We start from the raw sequence: 23873 nt of genomic DNA on the forward strand, positions 1-23873 counted from the left end.
AAAAATGAATGCACCCATATAACCATCACCTCAGTCATGCCATAGAACATCTCTGTCACCCCAGAAAGATTTCTTTATGCCCCTTTGCCCAGTCTTCACCGCACTCCTGGACTAAAGAAACCACTGATCTACCTTTTGTTGTTATACAATTTCATATAAATGGCAGCATGCAGTATGTACTTTTTTGTGCCTGAGTTATTCTGCCCAGCATCATTTATTTTGAGATGAATTTTATCCATGTGTTACATGTATAAGTAATTCAGTCCTTTTTAATTGTCGAATAATATTCACCTAGAATTCTAAAACTAGTGAAAATAAGTTTAATATGAAGGTAAAATAGAGTTTAAAACTACAGGAATGAAAAAGATACATTGTGCAGATAGCAGCTAAAAAAAAAAAAAAAGAACTGGTATGCCTGCATATTATCAAGTAAAATAGACATTGCAGCCAGGAGTATTAATAAGATTGCATAATGATAAGAGTCAGTGCACTCGAAAGATAAAACCATTCTAATCCCTACACACTTAGTAACATGGTGTCAAAATACACAAAGCAGAAACTGACAGAACTAGAAGAAGAAATGAAGAAATGAACTAATCCACACTCATAATGAGAGATTTTAACATGTTTCTTTAAATAACTGGGAGAGAGCCCAGCACACACAAAAATTGTATGAATATAGAATATTGGAAGAACATGATCAACAAACTTGACATAATAGACATGTATGAAATAGACCCAGTGTATTTACCAAAATTGACCATATTTTGAGCCACAAAAAAATTTTCAATTTTCAGCCGAAACCGGTTTGGCTCAGTGGATAGAGCGTCGGCCTGCGGACTGAAAGGTCCCAGGTTTGATTCCAGTCAAGGGCATGTACCTTGGTTGCGGGCACATCCCCAGTAGGGGTTGTGCAAGAGGCAGCTGATCGATGTTTCTCTCTCATCGATGTTTCTAACTCTCTATCCCTCTCTCTCTTCCTCTCTGTAAAAAATCAATAAAATATATTTAAAAAAATTTTTTTTTCAATTTTCAGAGGATTGAAATAATATAGGTTATACTAGAGGCCCAGTGCACGAATTCGTGCACAGGTGGGGTCCCCGGGGGTCAGGGTGGGGACGTGATTGGCCCTCCAGGCAGGCGGTGGGACGCCCTTACCGGCCCAGGATTCAGATCCATCCCGCTGATGGTCATGCTGGTTGTCGGGAGCCACCTGGCAGCCACTTTTATGTCCTTTCTTCCTTGTGGAGCTTCTAGGGAGGGGAAGCGGCCATGGTGCCTGATGAGGTGCTGTCAAGACTTCAATTTTAAGAAATTGACAGATTCATCAACAGATTTTTCCAGCCTAGTATAAGAAGAAGTTGATAATCTTGAGCATAAGGAATTGTCAGATTTTCTCAAGTGGTTCCCAAAATGTATTTTAAAAAATATATATTTTATTGGTTTTTCACAGAGAGGAAGGGAGAGGGATAGAGAGCTAGAAACATCGATGAGAGAGAAACATTGACCAGCTGCCTCCTGCACGCCCCCCACCAGGGATGTGCCCGCAACCAATGTACGTGCCCTCGACTGGAATCGAACCCGGGACCTTCCAGTCCGCAGACCGACGCTCTATCCACTGAGCCAAACCGGTTTCGGCCCAAAATGTGTTATTGCCAAAGATCAGCACGGAAACATGGCTCTTAATGCTTAGGTGTAGGTGTCACTTGAGGAGATGGCACCAGCCACGAACTTGGCTTCAGACTTGACCTTTTGCATCCCCAAACTGAAATCTAAAGAACAGAATGTGAGTGTGCCCACCTCCTGGTAACAGTATTTTCTGCCTGTTTGTAGACTGGATCCATCTCAGAGATGGACCCATCACAATATCTGATGACTCTGATGAAGAAGGCGTTCCAATGACGGTCACCCCAGCTTCTCAGCAACGTGATGAAGAGGACCTGGATGATGATGTCATCCTGACAGAAGTGAGTTTTCTTAAACTTAACCCATGATGAGCATAAGGATATACATTATTTATTTGTTTTTAATTGTATTTATTTTTTTAAGAGAGAGAGAGCAAGAGAAACATCGAAAAGAGAGATACATTGCTTGGTTGCCTCCCTCACGTACCCTTACCAGGGATTGAACCCACAACCTGAGCATGTGCCCTGACGGGGACTTAAATCAGTGATCCTTTGTTGCATAGGATGATACTTGACCAATTGAGCCACACTGGCCAGGGCTACATTTTTTATTTTAATAAATAATGCCAAATTGCTCTTCTAATTTCATTGCCAGTGTCCCATAGCCTTACCAATGTTTGCTGTTATCTAACTAAATTTTTCTAGTCTTGTGGGAAGGAAAAAAACTTATTCTTTTTTTTTAATGTGTTGTCATTTTTTCCTCTACAGTAGTTTTTGTTTTAGTGGTCTCAGATGAAATTATAATTCAAACTATAATTCAGACTTCAATATAAGAATGGCTGCTTTTATTCTTATAGTGAATATAGTATGGTCAGATTTTAGTGTTACCACAAGTATGAAGAATAAGTTTTGTGGTTGAGGTGTTTTTGTTTCTTTCCTGTTCTATCTCAGAAGCTGCATATAAGTACATAAGGAGGCCATAGACATAGGAAAGAAATTGAATTATTATTATTAAAATTTCATTTTTTCTTAGACAAGTAAACCTCAAACATCACGACCCAATCTCATCAAACCAGCTGCCCATTGGCAAGATCTCAAAAGTTGGGGAGAAGAAAGGCCTAAAAAGTCTAGAGCAGCCTTTGAATCAAATAACAACAACTATTTTGCAGTGTATAACAGCACATTGTTTGATTCTGGGGCACAGGATGATTCTGAGGATGACTACGATGAATTTCTGGATCATGGGCCTCCTGGAGTTTCTGAATTAATTAATCCAAGTGGCCAAACAGAAAGAGAACCCAAGCCTGGACCAAGTCATAACCAAGCAACAAATGATATTGTCAACCCCGGATCAGGGCCAAAAATCTTCATCTGGAGAAAAAGTGGCCTTTTTATTCCAGATAATGATCCTTTGGACACTCAGAACCAGTCATCCGAAGACTCAGAGACAGACCTTTTATCAAACCTCGGAGACTCAACTGATATGCTAGATGATCAGACCATCGAAGACGACTGTTGGTTAGAAAACCCTCCTTTCTTCCCGTCTCTAAACCAACAGCCCCGTGAGAGAGCAAACCAGGTTGTTCCTCGGGAGCGGCAGCCTGAAGCAGAACTGGGCCCCTTGTTCTATCAGCATGAGCCCCTAGGGCTGGCTTTTCCAAGGCCGGCTTTTCCAAGACCAGAACCCCCTCACGATGGCATTCCAGGCCCCTCTTCTCCTCAGCCCGCCCATCCTCTAGGAGAGCTTGAAGACCAACAGCTAGGAATAGACGACGACGACGACGACGAGGGGCCAGGCCCAGCCTTTCCACTCCCAGGGTCTCAGGAGCCCACTTTGGAACACCTTTGGGGGCAAGAAGCTAATGAGGTCGACCAAGAAGTCGTTGCACTACTAGTGAAAGAAACAGTAAGTTTGATTTCATTATGTAAATAAGTATAGACACTAAATATACTGTGTTTCCTTTTATTGCAAAAACATTGTGAGTGTGGACTTCACTTTCCTAAGGGGTACATTTATAGAATAGAAGAGAAACATGAAAGTTAAATCAGAGTTTCTTAATCTATTTTTAAATTCCCAGCAAGCCCTTTGGGATTCTAGCTGTAGATTATGGATAACTTGGTGCTGTCATAAGAGCAATCCCCCCAGTTTTAAAAAAGACATTGAGTTAACTCCAGAGTCAAACCCTTAAAGCAGGTTTACCAGATTACCTAGAGCTGCACTGTCCAATGTAGTAGCCTCATGCAGCTGGCTAAGTTTAAATGTCTAAGATTTAAAGTTTTGTTTTCATTGCCACTCATCACATGTTAAGTGTTTGATGGCCACATGGGGCTGAACAGCTACTATATTGGAAAGCACAGAGTAGAACATTTCCATCTTTTCCTGGCTAGTGTGGCTCAGTGATTGAGTGTCGACCTATGAACTAGGAAGTCACAGATAGATTCTTGGTCAGGACACATGCCTGGGTTTTGGGCTCAGCCCCCATTTGGGGTGTGCAGGAGGCGGCCGATCGACTCTCTTTCATCATTGATGTTTCTATCTCTCTCTCTCCCTTTTCTGAAATCAATGACAGTATATTTTTTTAAAAAAATAAAAAGTAGTGCAGAGCCCTGGCCAAGTAGCTCAGTTGATTAGAGCGTCATCCAATACACCAAGGCTGTGGGCTCAATCCCAGTCAGCCAATGAAAGCATAAATAAGTGGAACAACAAATTAATGTTTCTCTCTCTCAGAAAAAAAAATAAACAGTACAGGGCTTTATGTCCTGATCCTGCTGCCCATTGCCTTTGGACACTCTCCTAACCCTTCTTCACTAGATTTTTTTATTTGGCCCACTAGGTTGTGTGCTTCCTGAGCGTAAGCACTAGATTGTGCTTTATTCCACTTTGAATCCCTTTGCTTGGACTGAAATGTTCAATATTTATTGAAAGAATGAAGGACATTACAAAACGGGAGCAGAGGACCAGATGATCCCAGGGATCTTTCCATATTCTATATAGACAGATAAATCTGGGCTCCTGGTGTGAAGTTTTAAGCCAGACACAAACTTGCTTTATAGCCCTTTTCTAGTTTATAATTATTTGGCGTCTGTTTTTTTTTTGTGTGTGTGTGTGTGTGTGTGTTTAATATATATTTTTATTGATTTCAAAGAGTAAGAGAGAAGGAGAGAGAGATAGAAACATCAATGATGAGAGAGATCATTGATTTACTGCCTCCTGCACGCCCCCTACTGGGGATCGAGCCCACAATCCGGGCATGTGCCCTTGACTGGAATCGAACTCGGGACCCTTCAGTCTGCAGGCCAATGCTCTATCCACAGAGCCAAACCAGCTAGGACTGACATCTGATTTTTATTGCAATTTGAAAACATTCTAATGGATGAAATGTACATAATGTTTTTATTCCTTTCCAGGAAGCAAGATTTCCAGATGTAGCAACTGGCTATATTGAGGAAATAATTCATTTGAAGAATTATTATGATTTGAATGTGTGAGTATACCACAATGCCTTTTTTTCTTTTTTTATTGTACTAAAACATAAAAATTTATAATTTAACCATTTTTTAAAAAATATGTTTTTATTGATTTCAGAGAGGAAAGGAGAGGGAGAGAGAGATAGAAACATCGATGATGAGAGAGAATCATTGATTGGCTGCCTCCTGAACACCCCACACCAGGGATCAGGACCACAACCCAGGCACGTGCCTTGACCAGGAAACAAACTGTGACCTCCTGGTTCATAGGTCGATGTTTAACCAATGAGCCACACTGGCCAGGCAGGACTTCATTTTCCAAACATTGTGTTTGATTCAATGGGCAGGTGTGGGATTTGGAAGCAGTTTGAAAATAACCTCATTTATTTTTGCAGACTTTGTAATTTTCTACTGGAAAACCCAGATTATCCAAAGAGAGAAGATCGAGTCATTATCAACCCTAGTAGCAGCCTGCTTGCTAGTCAAGATGAGATAAAGGCAAGTATTGAATTCTTGTTTGCAGTCTCTACCTGGAAATACTCTGCTTCTTTTCATTGTCTTTATGAGAAGAAAGTGATTGGTCAGGACACATTTTTAAAGACTAGCCAGGAAAATAGGATTTCAGAATATATTTATTCTTTAGTGGGATTTACCCATCTGAGCCACTTTGAATTCTGTATTTAATTCTCCCCTTTCTCACAAAAAATTAAACAAATCCTCCATATCTCTCATCCTACAAAATAAGTTCCTAAAATGAAACAAGAATTGGCCAGGATTTTTGGTATCATATCAGTTATTTTTTAACATTTAAAATTGAAAACATATGAAAAATTTTAAATATGAGTTCTGTGGAAAGATTTTATATTGATCACCTGTATATCCAGCAGTATTTTAAAAGTTAACATTTTACTGTATCCACTTTGTCACCTATCTGTCCCTCTGTCCATCAGCAGCTCTTCCTTATATTTCATTTCATTATAATGGATTTAAAGGTAAATCTCTAAAGCATCGGTATACTGCCGCAAACATACCTCAGCCTGCAGATCATCGCCTAGAGTTCAGTATCTGTTTATAGGTTTTTGTTTGTTTTATCCTCACCCACAGATAGGTTTATTAATTTTAGAGAGGAAGGGGAAGAGAGAGGAACATTGATTGGTTGCTTCCCATACACACCCCAATCAGGGATTGAACTCACAATCCAGGTACATGCCCTGACCGGGAATTGAACCCACAACCTTTTGGTGAATGGCATGATGCTCCATCCAACTTAGCCACCTGGCCAAGGCTATTTATAGTTTTTTGTTTTTTATTTATTACTTATTTCAGAGGAAGGGAGAAGGGGAGAGAGATAGAAACATCAGTGATGAGAGGGAATCATTGATAGCCTGTCTCCTGCACACCCCCTACTGGGGATCGAGCCCACAACCCAGGCATCTGCCCTGACCGGGAATCCTACTGCAACCACTGAGCCACGTCGGCTGGGCTGTTGATTGTTTTGATGTAAGATTTATATACAATGCATACACCTGTGTAACCAAATCCTGTATCAACATATAAAGTTTGACTTTTCAAATCTTAATCATTATCACCTTGGCTGGTAGCTCAACTGTTTGAAGTGTCAGCCTATATTTGATTCCCGGTCAGGGCACATACCTAGGTTGCAGGTTCATTTTTCTCTCCCCCATTCCCTCCTTCCCCTGCCTCCAAAGCAATAAGCATAACCTCCGGTGAAGATTTTTTAAAAAATTCTTGCCTGGGCCTGTGTGCTCAGTGGTTAGAGTGTTGATCCATGCAACAAAGGGTTGCAGGTTCCATTCGAGGGCACATACCTGGGTTGTAATTTCCCCACCCTAGTCGAGGCATGTGTGGAAGGCAACCAATTGAGGTGACTCACACCAATGTTTCTCTATCCTCTTTCTCTCCCTTCCACTCTCTAGAATCAATGGAAAAATATCCTCCTGTGAGGATTAACAAAAAAAATATATATATATCTTAATCATTATCTTCATTTGTGTCCAAAGGAGCATTTAGGGTAAGTAGTGAAGGAAAATATAGTTCGGAACTGCCTCATTGGGGTCTGTTGCTCCGTCCTATTGCCCACAAATTCTTTTGATTTACCCCTTTTACGTATTTTATAGCAGGAAAAATTTAATTTTCTAAACATTTTGTGGAAAGAAGATGGCTGAAAGATTGGGTTCAAATCCCCAGCTATACTTTTTTACTAGTTCTAAGTAGTAAAGCTAGTCTCCAGACTCCAGTCAGTCATTTAACTTGTCCGAATCACCATTTCTTCATCTCTATTCAGGGCTGGTAACCTCCTTATGAGTAATTGTGAATGAGATTGTTCTTTAGTCAGCAATCCTTCAAATGATTTCCTCTGGCCTCTAATGTTGTGCCTCTCTCTCGTTTCAGTTGCCTAAGGTAGACTTTTTTGACTATTCTAAATTGGCTCCTCTTGACCAGCGCTGCTTCATCCAAGCTGCTGACCTCCTGATGGCCGACTTCAAAATGCTTAGCAGCCAGGACATCAAGTGGGCCCTGCATGAGCTCAAAGGACACTATGCAATCACCCGAAAGGTGCTCTACTTCATCTTCCTGGCGGGGTCAGGAACATGGCTTCCTGTGATAACACAGTGAAGAGTTCAGCTTGCAGAAACGGGGATGGTGTATGATGGCAAAGGGCTAAGGAGTTTGTGAGGATGAAGATAAATAGACTAAGGTGTTTGCTGATTAGGAAGAACTGAATGAAAAGAAATAGTACATTAGAAGCAGGGAAGTTCTGGCTTGACCGTAAAGACATGAAGGGTCATGAATTTTGTCTTGGAATGCAGGGTGTGTTCCAGTGCTGCTGCTCCCTCATGTGCTCTCTGGCTTAGGGCAGGCCACACAATCCTGCCCCAAGGAGCTCGGCGCTCAGGTCCCTGAGGCGGGGTCTGTAAAGCCCAGGAACGCAGCACTGCCCAGTGAGGGGTGGTTTGCCTCAGAAGAGAGTTGGAAGCTGCGGAAAGCTCCCACGGACTCCGGGGCCCTAAATAAGACTCCCCTTGAGGGCCTCTGTCCCAAGGCTTGGAGAGTGCTGGTCACTAGTGGGTAACGCAGACATGCCTCGTTAGTGACACCCGCACAGCACCCGCTTCTGGCGGTCAGACAGGACAGAAGAGAGCACCAACAGGTGTTGGCCTTGTTCCTCTTCCTCTCCTCTGCTGCCATGAAATCCATTGCTCCTGCCGAAGTTCTTGTGCTTCCCAGCAAACAGTATGCGTTTTTCCAGTGGACAAATGTGGACTTATTTTAATGGTGAAAGCACCCACTGCGTCTTAACCTGAAAGATGGTGAACCCTAGGTGAACGTGACTTCATGCTGAGTCTGAGATCCTTCTACCTTTAGATTGCCAAGAAGATCCGGGCAGCTGTCAACAAACACCTGATCGTAGTTAATTTAGGTGAATTTACTCTGAAGGGAATACAGAGTTAGTGGTTTCTATTTCTGAATCTCATTCCCCAGGTTAGCTAACTAGGGAATGCCTGTACTGTCATTGAAAGTGAATGAGCTTCGCCCCGAAAATAGTAACTGCAAGAAAGCTGGGGCTCTTTTATCTTGAGGCTTTGCCTAGTGCTGCACTGCTGCAATGGTACCTTACACGTTTTCTGAGCTCCCAGGGAGCCCAGAGGAGAAGTGATTGGGGAAGGGGGGTTCTCATTAGTAATGTCCCTGCCCAAGGTTCATCCCACGGCCCACTTGTTATTTGGGTAGAAGGTTGTAGAATTTTGTGGCTGTTTCCCTCATTTATACCTTCCTTATCCCTTTCCTTAGCTTACTGGCCCTTTATATCTTTTATGGTGTCTGCTTGTTTTGGTGGGTAGTTTGAAACTTTACATGTTATTTAAATGAAAGTGGTGGCGTGTTGAAGGGAAAGTACTGTTGGCTGAAATCTGGTCGGCTCAATGACAACTTCTCTCTGCTGGGTGCAGATGATGCAGGGTCCTGCCCTGTAGAAAGTGACACTCAGGTGGACAGGGACGTAAATGGCTTCCACTTTGTAATTAGAGCAATAACACGTCTCCCCTTGTGCTGCTCCTCAGACATGATGATAGCTTAGGGGACGTGTGTTCACTGTGAAGACAATCACACTTCCCTGGATTCCCCCCCCGTTTATTATTAATAAACATCAAACACATATTTTAAAAGAGATTTATTATAATAAACCCACGCTTAACCCATCACTCAACTTCAGTAATTATCAGCGACTGCCCAGTCTTGTTTGATCTCCACCCGCTTCGTCCCTCCCAGACTATTTTGAAGCAGATTCCAAGAATCATTTCATTTTCTCTTCCGTCTATAAGTTCTCACTCTCCTCTCCCCCAGGCTCCAGTCTCTGTCCTCAGCTTTTATGTCATCAGATGCCCATTACAGTGGTGTTTTTTTACGATTTTTTACTGATTTTTTTAGAGAAATAGGGAGAGAGGAAAAAAAACATCGATGTGAGCGAAACACATAAATGGCTTTGTTTCAGCTGCCTCTGGCACAACCCCCCACCAGGGATCAAACCCGAAACCCGGGCATGTGCCCTGACCAGGAATCAAACCGGCAACCTTTCAGTGCATGGGATGATGCCCACCAATTGAGCCACACTGGCCAGGGCCGTTATAGTGACTTTAGGTCATCCTTTAAAGGAACTTTGGCGGTTTTCACAAATATCCTAAAAATCATATTGGACTGTGTCTCTGATTCTCAGAACTAATACCACCAGTGGGTATTTGATTTGTGAACATGAGCAAGCTAGAGGGAGAAATGCCAGATAATAGTAAAAGAAAAAATTATGCTTCAACATCTGTTGTTCCTCTGATTCCTGGTAGGTTTTTTTGAGCACTTACTGGCTATTATCCCTTGAGGACACTGGCATCATGGAACACAAATTAACTTGCTTCCAAAGAGCTTTCATTTTGAGGAGATTTTTTAAAAAGATTAAAACAGTACCAGCTACACTAATAAAAGAGAAAATGCTAATTGACCGTACCTTTGCTATGCCCACAGCCAATCAGAGTGAGTATGCAAATTAACCCAACAAAGATGGCGGTTAATTTGCATATGCTGAGGGAGGGAGGAGTGAAGACTAAAGACAGCATAGAAGGAAGAGGGAGGGAAAGCAGAAAGCAAGGCGGCTGCGGGAGGGAAAGCGCGGGCGGGGTGGGCGGCGGAAAAGTGCGGGGCAGCAGCGGAAGGGAAAGCACGGGGCAGCGGTGGCGGGAGGGAAAGCGTGTGGTGGGGGGCAGAGACGGCGGGAGGGAAGGGAAAGCACCAGGTGGCGGTGGGAGGGAAAGCACGGAGGGGGGGGGTGTGGCGGCGGGAGGAAAAGCGGGGGATGGGGCGTGGGGGGCAGAGGTGGCAGGGAAAGCACGGGGGGGAGGGGCGGTGCGGGAGAGGTGGCGGTGGCAGGAGGGAAGCCCGCCAGAAGCCCTGTTCTTGCAGGAATCTTCCTGCAACGGGCCTCTAGTAGTAGTATAAAAGAGAAGTATGTCTATGAGAGCACTAGGAAAGAAATGAAGAACGTGGTGGTTAAATAGTCTCAAATAATAGATGTCTTCACTAGAGAACATAGAAAAAGGCTGTGAGGCAAGAAAAAGTAGGCATGGTGTCTTTGAGGTGTGTAGGTGTGAATTCTAACTAGCAGGTCTTAAAAAGAAGGAATTCTGAACATCTAACTTATCTGGTCTGTGTAACTAGACCTTCAGTGGTAAAGACTTGAGCACATTTAAATGCTTATTGGGAAGCTCTAAAAAGAAAAAGGGAGAAGCCCTGGCTGGTATGCTCAGTGGTTAGAGTGTCGGCCACACACCATAGGATCATGGGCTCGATTCCCGGTCAAGGGCATATACCTGGGTTGTGGGTTTACACCCCACCCCCTGGTTGGGGTGTATGTGGAAGGCAGCCAGTCAATGTGTCTCTCTCACATTGATGTTTCTCCTCTCTCCCTCTCTCTCTCTCTCTGCCCCCCCCCCCCCAACTCTCTCTTAAAGGCAATGGGGAAAAAAATATCCTCTGGTGAGGATTAACAAAAAATAATATTAAATAAAAAAGGGAGAAGCAAAAGGTATGGAAGATGGGATTATCACTGTCATAAGAATTTTGTGCTCCAGAACAAAGGTGAAAGCAACAAAGGAGTGTGGGGGAGTGGAACAGGGAGTGTTGACCAGAATAACACCATATAGGTAATGTCTGTTGTGAAATACAGCTCCCTAGCCATTTGTTTTGTGATTTAACCTGTACTTATTCAAGGACAGTTTGAGCAGTTTCTGTTTTCTTACCTGGCCCTTTAATTTGTCAGCAAACATTTTGGTTCTGCCATTGTAGCAGTTCATCAAAGTCAGAAAAAACAAAAATAATTAAATGCACCTGTTTATTTCCCACTAACTGTTTCTGTAAGCCATGCTGGGGAGAAGCGAAACTGAGTCAAAATGAAATTTGGGGATTGCCTGTGTTCCAGGTAGTCTCGTGTCCTATTTATAGTGTAATCTTTCCCTTTCTCAATTTTTAGGCCTTTTCTGATGCTATTAAAAAATGGCAGGAGCTATCACCAGAAACCAGTGGAAAAAGAAAAAAGAGAAAAGAAATGAATCAGTATTCTTACATAGATTTCAAGTTTGAACAAGGTAACGGCAAACTGTGTGCTGCTGTGCAGAACCGTCCCTTCCCACACACTCTTGCCTCTGGAATTTCCTGCTATGGTGGTAGCTCTTGCCTCTGGAAAGACTTGGAGTCTGTCTGTTGCCACTTCATCTTCCTGATTTTCCTTCTCTGTGTGCACTTCACTAGCTTGTCAGTACCACTTTGAAAGTTTGGGTGTACCGGGCTAGACACAGTATTCCAAGTGAGATCTGCTGTGAAAAGACAGCAGCTGGGATTTTGAATCTGTATGTCAGTCCATACAGCCTAAGAATGTAACATAGATATGTAACATCAAATATGTCCCACTTTTGGTGGGACATACTAAGCTCTGGTCTGTTCACCCACCTTGCTTTTACAAAAGTCTCTCAGTTTTGATGCATCTGACATTTTTCCCTGTTAACTTCATTTTAGCCCGTTGTTTCAGATATATCCCTTTTAATTTTAGATTCTGGTTCTTTTATTGCACTTATTAGATCATCTTTAATGACATTGGAAGTTAGAAATAGAAAATACACTTGATTTACATTAGTAGTTTAATATTTATGACTTAGAGATACACTTAACTTTTATTTTTACTCTCACCTTAGGATATATTTTTATTGATTGGAGAGGGGAAAGGGGAGGAAGGGAGGGTGCAGGGAGAGAGATAGAGAGAGAAACATTGATGTGAGAGAGACATCGATAAGTTGCCTCCCACATGCACCCTGACTGGGGATCTAACCCACAACCTAGGTATGTGCCCTGACTGGGAATCAAACCGGGGACCTTTCAGTGCCCAGGACAACGCTCAACCAACTGAGCCAAACTGTTGAGGGTATAAAAATATTTTTTAGTATGCACCAAGTCCAAGTGGAGTATATTCCAGAAATGTAAAGCTGGTTCATTTTTCAAAAACAAATCAGTACAATACACTATATTAATAGACTAAAGAAAAACCACCTGGTCATATCAGTTGATGTAGAAAAGGCATTTAACAATATTTAAAACCTATTCATGATTAAAACTCTCAGAAAGTTAGGAATTAAGAGGAGCTTTCTCAGCTTAATAATGTCTACAATAAAATCTATTCCTAATATACTTAATAGTGAGTGAATCCTTCTTCCCCACCTCTGAGATTGGGAGCAAGGAAAGGATGTCTTACCCAGCTGGCGTGGCTCAGTGGTTGAGCATCGACCTATGAACCAGGAGGTCACAGCTCGATTCTCAGTCAGGGCTCAATCCCCAGTGTGGGGCGTGTAGGAGGCAGCCAATCAGTGATTCTCTCTCATCGATGTTTCTCTTTCTCTCTCCCTCTCCTTTCTTCTCTGAAATCAATAGAAATATATTAAAAAAGAAGAAGAAGAAGAATGTTCTATTCACTGCTATTCAACATAGTCCTGGAAGTTCTAACCCATATGGAATCTGATATAGTTAAATATTGATAAAATCAAAAGATTTACTAAGAACAGGTTTTTGTGAGTACATAGAAAATCTGGATGAAGTAGACAATTTTCTAGAAAATGAAAATTACCAATCAATAGAATAGACCAATTTTATATTATGTAATATTTTATGATTCTATTGTCTTTTATTCTAAGTGTTATTGTGAATATAGATCTTATTCTTTCAGCTTTTGTATTTGAAATCTTCAAGATAAAAAGTTTAAAAACATACATAAAACGCACGTACACCTACCAGAATGGCTAAAATTGAACACTGCTGGTACCAGGTGTTGATGTGGATGTGAAATGATTGGGACTCGCTTACATCGCTGGTGGAGGGCAAGTGTAGATTGGGAGGATGACATTGGGAAACTGGCACTGTTTTCTAAAGCTGATCCAGCAATCCCATTCCTTCCTGCGTGCTTGACTGAATTGTAGACATATGTTCAATAGCCCAATTTATACTGACACTAAACTGAACCCACCTGTCCTCAGAGTAAAATGGATAATAAACTGGTATATTCACACAGCACAAAACTGTGGGGATAGGAGAGATGCTCCAATCAGAGTATTTTAAAAAGGGGGAAAAGACGAAAGTCAAAAAGTTCATGTAGGTTAGGGGATGGACTAGAGCTCAGTTTCCCCAAATGGTGGCGCTGCAGGAGAGGAACGAAACGTACTTCTAGAAAGTAGGTGGGGCCCAGGCCACAGAAGACTAGAATGGCTGGCCTGTGTTCCTGGCAAACAGTTGTCTGCATGATTCTGCATTGTCATATCTTGTAGGTGACATAAAAATAGAAAAAAGGATGTTCTTTCTGGAAAATAAGCGGCGGCATTGTAAGATCTATGACCGGCGTGCCCTCCATCCAGCCGTGCAGCAAGAGCAGGAGTTCTATGAGCAGAAAGTCAAAGAGATGGCAGAGGTAGGAGGATGTGCGTGGAGTGTGTTTCTGGGATTCTGGTTTGCTTTTAGGCTAGTATAAAACTACCTTTTAAGATTTGCCTTTTCTTTTGTGTGATTTGAGTCAACTATGACGTTTTTAAAAGGAAAACTGGGTTTTGTAATAATACTCAAGTTCATAAATCAGATTTATGGCAGAGAATTTTAATTGGAGTTTAGCACACATTTGTGTTTGACCTCCCTCAGTCCCTAATGGTGGAGCAAAACCAGAGAAAAATGCCATTGAGCTCTTTAATTCTTCCAAATATACATCAGATGCTAGTCAACCAGAATATGTATCTTGGTTGTTTAATATGTATTGTCTAGACCAGCAGCTCTGAACGTATGACCCATGGACCCCCCTGACTTCCCCAAGGCTCTTTTTAATTATTGATTTTTTAAAAAAAATTTTTTTTCTGAGAGAGAGAGGGAGAAAGAAACATAGATTGGCTGCCTCCAGCATGCACCCTGACCAGGGATCGGACTTACAACCTGGGAATGTGCCCTGATCGGGAATTGAACCGGCACCCTTTTGGCGCACAGGACAATGCTCAATTCATTGAGCCACACCAGCCAGGGCCCCAAGACTCTTTAGGGGTCTGCAAGTCAGATCTCTTGTGATAATAAGACATTATTTACCTTTTCACTGTGTTGAACTTATACTGATAAAACAAAAGCAATGGTGCCTTAGCATGAGTCAAGCCAGTGGCACCAAATTGTATCAGTAGTCATCATTTTCTTCAACATGCACACATTTTTTCAAAAAGGCAGTGTCACCTAATGACAGGTGGACAGGCAGCTCTGCGACAGATGGATCAAGACAACTTCTAAAAATTCTAATTTCTGCTTGAGATCGAGAATTTTATCCTTGGTCGCAAATAATCACTTCATTCCCTTTGAGAAAATGTTTGCCAAATACCTAATTTTGCATGATCACAGTTTTTCTGTCAATCATTTTAAAGTGGCTAATTCAGCAGCTTGCCATTCAGTAGCACAAGGGCTTCTGCTTGAGGCGACCATCATAGTCAGGGTGCAGCAAAAGCACTTTGCACATTTCCCCCACTTTGTCAGAGTACTGGAAAATGCTTTAAGGGTCAAAATTTGATAAAGTAAATTTTAAACTGCTAAACCATGTAACTGAAAAGATGACCATTAATAGTAGCTCTTTTATGTCTATGGCCATGAATTCTAAATGGTTTGTGGCATCTTTACTAAATTTGTATCTGCATGTCTGGTTTTTTGTTCCTCAGCATGAAGACTTTTTGCTTGCTCTGCAGATGAATGAAGAACAGTATCAAAAGGTATTTTGAAAACTTACTTAATTCATTTATTCTGGTATTTTTCATGGGCTCTTTTCTCTTATCACATTTCCTCAGCATTTTGATGGCACATTGGTTCCCGGATAATCTCCTGTTGATCTGCTGAGTTTGTAACCATGTTATAGTCAGACACTTGAAACATTATTGTTGCTCTTAATACCAGCCTGGATGAGAATTGAAGGGAAGATGATAGAAATGTTCCTGTTAAGGAACATTGCTAGAATCCATTGGAATGAACTCTTAGAGGAAAATTTAGAACTCAAGTAATGCTTACTAGTAGAGTTAGAGGCAGAGATCTGTATGACCTCAGGGCCAGATGGCTTTTGTACTCTTATCTGCTCTTCACATAGTGGCCTTTTCTTACAATGCATGGTAGGAATTGTGATTGCTGCTGTAGTTAGCTTTGGTGGTTCCTTAAGGTAAAGTTTGGGTTGGGATGTGACCTTCTAACACAACTATCTTATAACAAGAAGAGAAAATCCAACTTTTAAAAAAATATATATATTTTTTAAATTGATTTCAGAGAGGAAGGGAGAGGGAAGGAGCAAAAGAAACATCACTGATTGGCTGCCTCCTGTACACCCCACGCTGGGGACCAAGCCCACAACCCAGGCATGTGCCCTGACTGGGAATTGAACCATGACCTCCTGGCTCATAGGTTGACACTCAAACCAATGAGCAACACCAGCCAGGCGAGAAAATCCAACTTTTGAAGCTTTTTAGCTAATATCGGTCATGCCACTCGTCCCTGACTCTTAGAATCCTATTAGCAGTATAATCTGCTTGCAGATGATATAGTTCTGCTAGCACCTTGGAATTCATGAATAGGATAACGTTAAACAAAGGATGACGCCAAAAAAGTGAAAATCACACTCTCTTTAACTATGTATTAATATTTGTGCTGCCATCTCAAACTACATTTATACAGCGGAAAACAGCTCCTGGTTGTTTTATGGCTTCCAGGGGTTGCTCTTTACCTCTGGGTGCGTGTGGGTGGGGGAATGGGAAACCTGCGGGCCTATACTTGAATGTGGGGAATTTCATGTGTGTTTGTGGTGGCCTGCAGGATGGCCAGCTGATTGAGTGCCGCTGCTGCTATGGGGAATTTCCATTTGAGGAGCTGACTCAGTGTGCAGACGCTCACTTGTTCTGCAAAGAATGTCTCATCAGATATGCCCAGGAGGCAGTCTTTGGATCTGGAAAGGTAAGAACTGTGGAATATGCCCTCAGGTAAGAAACATTCACAGAGTCTGAGGAGACCATATTTATAGACAAGTGTAAATACCTCGTGGAAGTGCCTCTTCTGGAGAGAGATGGGACGCTGCCAAGGCATGTGAATGTGTGATTACTAGACAGTTCCTGATTTGTGTGGTTTTGTTGGTTCTAAGCACAGCAGATACCTTTTCAGGGAGTGGCGTTCTTCCGTGCCATGGGAGGACCTGCTTCTTCCCTCATCCTCCTGTTCGTAAGAAAAATGAAGGACGAGCCCTAGTCGGTTTGGCTCAGTGGATAAAGCTTCAGCCTGTGGACTGAAAGGTCCCAGGTTCAGTTCCGGTCAAGGGCACATGCCTGGGTTGTGGGCTTGATCCCCAGTGTGGGGTGTGCAGAAGACAGCCGATCAATGATTCTCATCATTGATGTTTCTCTCTCTCTCCCTCTCCCTTCCTCTCTGAAATCAATAAAAATATAAAATGAAAGATGAAAGAAAAAAGACTTGCAGGCTGTTTGAATATATGAGTGCAAATTAGTAAATTTAACTGATTTTTTAAAAAATATTTTTTTATTGATTTCAGAGAGGAAGGGTGAGGGAGAGAGATAGAAACATCAATGACGAAAGAGAATTGGCTGCCTCCTGCACGTCCCCTACTGGGGATCAAGCCTGCAACCCAGGCATATGCCCTTGACCAGAATCGAACCCAGGACTTCAGTCCGCAGGCCAACGCTCTATCCACTGAGCCACACCGGGTAGGGCTAACTGATTTTTTTAAAGGACTTTATAGTTCTAATAGAGGCCTGCTGCACGAAATTTGTGCATGGGTAGGGTCCCTAGGCCTGGCCAGCGATCAGGGCCGATTAGGGCCTTCCTTCATTCCATGCTGCCCCCTGGTGGTCAGTGCACATCATAGCAAGTGGTTGAACTACCGGTCAAACTCCCGAGGGAATAATTTGCATATTAGCCTTTTATTATATAGGATTACAATCAGTTAACTATTTTATACAAGACCACATTTCTCTTACCAGAGTCAGTTTCTCTTGACACTAGAAAGTAATACGGAAAGGAGTTTTGTTTTGCCTGGATGAATACTTTTAAAACCAAAATTGAGTTTTCTAAACAACCAATAATCAAATCACTCATCAATTATTCTAAAGTCAGTTATGGTTTAGTGAAGGGCTGAGTAATAATATGAGCAGAGTGGTTGTGATTGGCAAAATAATGTCCCTATCCCCCAGAGATGTCCACCTCCTTATCCCCAGAACCTGTGCATATGCTACCTTACATGGCAAAGGGAAATGGAGGTTGCTAATCGGAGCACCTCAAAATAGGAAGATTGTCCTGCATTATTCAGGTGGGCCCACTATCACGGCAAGGGTCCTTAAAAATGGACCAGAGCAGCAAAACTGGTCAGAGTGCTGTGGGGTGAGGGCTCAGCCTGCTGAAAGTGGCTTTAAAGATGAAGTCCAGAGCCCTCTGGTCCAGCTGGTCCAGAGACTGTCCTTCCTCCTGGAAGAGTTTTAGTCACCTGACAGCATCTGAAGGAGTAGGAACTGGGGGCTCTTCAAACAGTCCTCCAGTTTTTAGTTTATATCCCTGTCGGTTCCCGCCCCTCCTACCACTCACATCCGCCTTCCAAGATGTCTAGACCTCCAGCCTTTGCAGAGGCTGTAGAGGGAACCAGCTTGCTGCTCTCGGTAGCTCCTTTTCAGACACTGCGCTGTGACCTTCCCCTCCGGCCTGCTAAGCCTTTTACCCTTCCTCCTCACTTCCCATCGTCCTGCACTGTGGTCTGGGCTGATAGAGGTCTTTCGGGGAAATCAAATATGGACTTTGTGTTTTTGTTTCATGGTTTCCTTGTTGTTTGGAGTGTGGTTTCTCAGAAGACAGATCTTTATAATCTCAGAACCTGTGTTTTTGTTTTTTGTTTTTTTTTAATATATTTTATTGATTTTTTACAGAGAGGAAGAGAGAGGGATAGAGAGTTAGAAACATCGATCAGCTGCCTCTTGCACACCCCCTACTGGGGATGTGCCCGCAACCAAGGTACATGCCCTTGACCGGAATCGAACCTGGGACCCTTGAGTCCGCAGGCCGACGCTCTATCCACTGAGCCAAACCGGCTTCAGCAGAACCTGTGTTCTTAATCACGATTTATTTGCTTATGATGCATTTAACTACTGAGGCTTTTCATTTTTTTGAGACCTTGGTTAAATTTTCCTTTTTTTTTCTCTCTTTGCCTCCTGACTTCATCGTTCTAGTCAGAGCTTAGCTGCATGGAAGGCAGCTGCACATGTTCCTTCCCAACCAGCGAACTGGAGAAGGTGCTTCCCCAGACCATCCTGTGTAAATACTACGAGCGGAAGGCCGAAGAAGAAGTCACTGCGGCCTACGCCGATGAGCTTGTCAGGTGAGGGCCACTGCTGAGCACTTCCATCAGGTGAAATTCCTGTAACAAAGCTGTATTTTCCAGTTTTTCTGGCATTTCTTGCTGAGCAGTAAAAGAATAATTTTATTAATGGAAAAAACCTGCACTTCAGATTTTTGCCTACATCCCTTGGCTTCTCTTAATCCCGTGGCTTGTGTGTGCAAACATTGTACATTGGCCTGGAGCAAAGGTGACATCTGTGAGGCGTTCTCAGAAGCGTATGTTTATTGGGTGGTTGGCACTGAGGCAGGACCCAGAATGGCCCCCGCATTTTCTGGTAAGGGCCAGCGCACAGGCGAGCCTCAGTCCATGTTTTAATGCAAAGTAAGGAGTGAGAGGAGATGTGGCCGCGAGCTGAAAAGCCCGTTGTCGTATCAGCAGTTAATGGAGCCACGTCGTCAGGTTTGCTGTTCTGAGTGACGTTCCTCTGCTGTCGGCTCTAGGTGCCCCTCCTGCAGCTTTCCTGCTCTGCTGGACAGCGACGTGAAGAGGTTCAGCTGTCCCAATCCTCGCTGCCGGAAGGTAGGGAGGCGCATTTTTTCTACATTTATATTTGAATTAAGGTTTGAGCTACCCTAAAGGCACACATATCTACTGGTTATCTGTGTGCTGGCCTGGGAGAAGGGTTTGAGTGCTCTTTCTTTTTTTTCGTGAAAGCAAATGAAGATCAGTACTTTGTGAGTGGTGGTTGACATGGTTTCAGAGATGGAGCCACTCGTGGAATTGCAGTCAGAGTTGTGGATCTGTTTTATGCCATCTTCCTGTATTGTAATGTGAGATGTGGAGATTCCGTGTTTCTCCCACAGTGCCAGCTTTATTCTTGGTTTCTCTTTTCACCACCCTATTGTGTCAAAACTTCTTTGATTAAAGAGCTGGGCATCATGGTGGCAATCTGTCATGTCTGGTATAATGTTCACTCAGCTGTTCTCATAAGAACTGATTGTATTGGTCTTCTCTTTAACCAGACTCTTGTTCTGTGTACTAAGAATGTCTTAAAATTTGTGAGTTATCACATAGAGTTGTTGTTTTTCTTGATTTTTATTTATTTTTTAACTAGCGTTCCCGTTGCAGGAAAAATCCTGCAATAGGGTTTCCTGCTGCACTCTACCCCACCCTGCCTGCTCTCCTCCCTTGTCCCCCGCCCCGCGTTCTCCCCCAGCCCCCCTGCTTTTCTAACTTCTCCACGAGCCCGCTCTCCTTCCTTCTTCCCTGGCCCCGCCTCCGCTCCTCCCTTCTCCCCCGCCCCGCCTTCTCCGCCAGCCTGCTCTCCTTCCTTCTCGCCCGGCCCCGCCTCCGCTCCTCCCTTCTCCCCCGCCCCACCTTCTCCGCCAACCCGCTCTCCTTCCTTCTCCCCCGGCCCCGCCTCTGCTCCTCCCTTTTCCCCCGGCCCCGCCTCCGCTCCTCCCTTCTCCCCCGGCCCCGCCCCTTCTCCCCCAGCCCTGCCTGCTCAACTTCCTTCTCCCCCGGCCCCGCCTCCGCTCCTCCCTTCTCCTCCCCCCGGCTTGCTTGCTTCTCTGCAGCTTTGCTCCCTTCTGCAGCTCTTGGCTTCTTTCTACGCTGTCGCGATATGCAAAATAGCCGCCATCTTTGTTGGGATAATTTGCATACTCGTCCTGATTGGCTGGTGGGCGTGGCTTGGGCATAGCGAAGGTGCGGTCAATTTGCATATTTGTCTATTATTAGATTAGATATATTTTTTTTTTTTCAGAAAGGAAGAGAGAGAGAGAGAGGGAGAGAGAGGGAGGGAGGGAGGGAGGGAGGGAGGGAGGGAGGGAGGGAGGGAGGGAGGGAGGGAGGGAGAAACATCAATGCTGAGATAGAATCATTGGTCGGCTGCCACCTGCACATCGCACCAGGGATTGAGCCCGCAACCCTGGGCATGTGCCATGATCAGGAATTGAACTGTGTTCATAGGTCAACGCTCAAACACTGAGCCATACCTGGGCTATTTTTCTTGATTTTTAAAGAGACAAGGGAAGGGGGAGGGGGAGAGGAGAGAGAGAAATGTCAATTTGTTGTTCTACTTATTTGTGGATTCATTGGTTGTTTCTTGTAATTGCCCTGACCAGAGAGCAAACTCACAACCTTGGCATATCAGGACAATGTGCTAACCAACTGTGCTAGCCAGCCAGTTCAGTTCCCGGTCAGGGCACATGCCTGGGTTTTGGGCTCGATACCCAGTAGCGGGCCTTCAGGAGGCAGCTGATCAATGATGTTTCTCTCTCATCGATGTTTCTATCTCTCTATCCCTCTCCCTCCGCTCTCTAAAAATAAATAAGTAAATAAATAAGTAAATAAATAAAATTTTTTAAAAACAATTTTGAAAAGATACTTGCACTTCCATAGTCATTGCAGCATTATTCACAATAAGCATGAAAATGGAAACAGTCTAAATGTCCATCAGTGGATGAATGGATAAAGAAAACGTAGTCTATCCATACAGTGGAATATTAGCATTGAAAAAAGCAGGACATTCTGATACATGCAGCAACATGGATGAACTTTGAGTACATTGTGCTGAGATAAGCCAGTCACAAAAAGACAAACACTGTATGATTCCACTTTCAGGTTGTATCTAAAGTAGTCACTCATAGAGGCAGAAAGTAGCGAGTGGTTGCTAGGAGCTGGGGGAGGGGGAAATAGCTTCCATGCAGTGGGTATGGAATGTCAGTTATGCAAGATTTGAAAATTCCAAAGATCTTGCCCAGTCAGCATAGCTCAGTGGTTGAGCATTGACCTATGAACCAGGAGGTCACAGTTCAATTCCGTGTCATGGCACATGCCTGGGTTTCGGGCTCAATCCCCAGTGTGGGGCGTGCAGGAGGCAGCCGATCAATAATTCTCTCTCCTTAATGTTTCTCTCTCTCTCTCTCCCCTTTCCTCTCTAAAATCAATAAAAATATATATATTTTAAAAATATCTGTATAACTATGCACATATAGTTAACAATACTTCACTGTGCACTTAAAAATGTATTAATAGGGTAGGTTTTATGTTATTTCTTTTACCACAATAAAAAAAAAGGAGCATATGGTTCACTCTCTTTTCCTTCTGCCAGGATAGACGTGTAGAAATAAGTCTTTGTTTTGAGGTTTGAGTTTGTTACCAATAGCATCACCTGGTACATTCTGAGTAATGGAGATGATGAGAACCAACACTGATGGGGGTGGGGGGGGGTGGGGGAGAAAAGGAGCAGTTTTGAAAGGTAAGAGGGAGACAGGGTTAGAAGGGAATATTCTGATTGGAGGGTGGGGAGAAGTCCAAATGAGTCCCTGCTCCGGTTTGGGCTACTAAGTGGATGATGGCGCTGTTCACTCAAAATTGGAAATAGAATAGAAATAAAGATTCCAGGAGAGAAGATCAATTCTGTTTTGGACAGGTTGTGTTTGAGAGTATGCATATGTTTTCCAAGGACTAGCACATAGTAGATGCTTTATTATTTGGTAAGTGTTAGGTCGCTGAAGGAGGAATGCATGAGGCCAGAGTGGTGAGGGATTACGAATTTATTCGATCACCCGCACACCAAGTGGCTGAGCCCCAGATGGTTCCAGCCCCTAGTGAGGGGAGTCAGCGGCTTTTAAAGGACTTTCAAGCCTTTCGGCAGGCTTTTTCTGGATGGAGCCTTCTTTATGCATACCCGGAGGGGAGAGAATGGAATGTGGTCACCACCAGTGAAACGTCGTCTCCGTCTCCGCAAAGGGAATGTCCTTAGTGAAATGACCTGAAAAGCCAGTTCTCAGGGGGAGGGGTATCAACTCAATTGCTCAGCATTCCAGCCTTTTTGTTTTATGGAATAGGGAGGAAGGTTATATCTTCTGTAATTACTTCCTGCTGAATCTGGATGTGGAGATCACAGGGGGGTGGCTTTTGACTGTAGTCAGCTGGAATGCTGTATAGGTTCCTTCTGGTTGGGCGAAGGGTTACAGCAGCATGATCTCCCTGAGAAACTGGTTGGTGAAAGTGGTCCTGGAGGAAAGATGAAAAATGGCGCAGAATACACGGGCCAAAAACGAGAATGAGGAATAGAAATGTTTATGGTCCTATGAAGGGAAGTAGCCAGGTATACCAATTTATATTCTTTTCCCAGTAGGGCCATGAATTTGATTGCCGTTCCCTGATCTTTGCGGCCCTCTCTGTTAATTTTTGGGTGGCATCCCTGATAGGCCAGACTGATTGACAGAAAAACAACATTCTTCCTCCAGAAAGAGCCATAGGCCCCCTCTCTCCGCTGTTAGGAGATCTAGTCCTCTTCTGTTCTGGGGTGACAGCCGCTGGTGAGTCTATCTGATCCTGAATGTGAACTAAACTTGGCAATGTCATCTAGGCTTTCGTAAGTCCCGAGACAGAATTTCAAAATACGTTAGAGCAGTGGCTAGGCCCCTATGCCAGTCCCGACCCCTGCTGTGATGCCGAGGGTGATGAGGAGAGGGATTATCTGGACTGCTCTTTTGTGTCAGATGTGGTGGGTTACGGGGACAGGCAAAGACTGATTGTTGGGGGCCACATCCAGGTTGGGTGAGAAAAAGACGAGCGTACAGGTCTCTGTCCAGTTGGTGAGGAGACAGATGTATGTGTTTTCCCCACAGAGGAAGGAAGGATCTCTGATCATGGAGACAAGCTGAAAGGTGTAAGGAGAAGAGGTGGACTAAAGGGTATGAGATTCCCTTTCCCAGTTCCAGGCTCCAAGCTCAGAGGGTAGTCGCCATGGCGCTGCCAATAAGGGGTGACAGATGAGTGGTTGAGATTTTATTGCAGTGAAAGTGGGAGGGAATGTTAGGATGGGCTGTTATCCA

At 43.6% G+C, this 23873-nt stretch overlaps 1 protein-coding gene across 3 annotated transcripts in view; it reads left to right on the forward strand.

Moving 5' to 3' along the window:
• Positions 1–23873, forward strand: part of RNF216 (ring finger protein 216) — a 108906-nt gene that overhangs the window by 16462 nt on the left and 68571 nt on the right. For 2 of the 3 annotated variants that reach the window (XM_079771962.1, XM_079771961.1), the window contains exons 3-13: positions 1834–1967; positions 2659–3531; positions 5034–5110; positions 5489–5591; positions 7506–7670; positions 11629–11743; positions 13964–14103; positions 15371–15421; positions 16506–16643; positions 18914–19062; positions 19524–19602. In XM_079771962.1, the coding sequence (XP_079628088.1) occupies positions 1834–1967; positions 2659–3531; positions 5034–5110; positions 5489–5591; positions 7506–7670; positions 11629–11743; positions 13964–14103; positions 15371–15421; positions 16506–16643; positions 18914–19062; positions 19524–19602 (2024 nt within the window). The remainder of the gene's footprint in view (positions 1–1833; positions 1968–2658; positions 3532–5033; positions 5111–5488; positions 5592–7505; positions 7671–11628; positions 11744–13963; positions 14104–15370; positions 15422–16505; positions 16644–18913; positions 19063–19523; positions 19603–23873) is intronic. The other variant, XM_079771963.1, reaches the window with a different exon arrangement.

The sequence above is a fragment of the Cnephaeus nilssonii genome (genome assembly GCF_951640355.1).
Source record: "Cnephaeus nilssonii genome assembly, chromosome: 5".
Classification (NCBI taxonomy): domain Eukaryota; kingdom Metazoa; phylum Chordata; class Mammalia; order Chiroptera; family Vespertilionidae; genus Cnephaeus; species Cnephaeus nilssonii.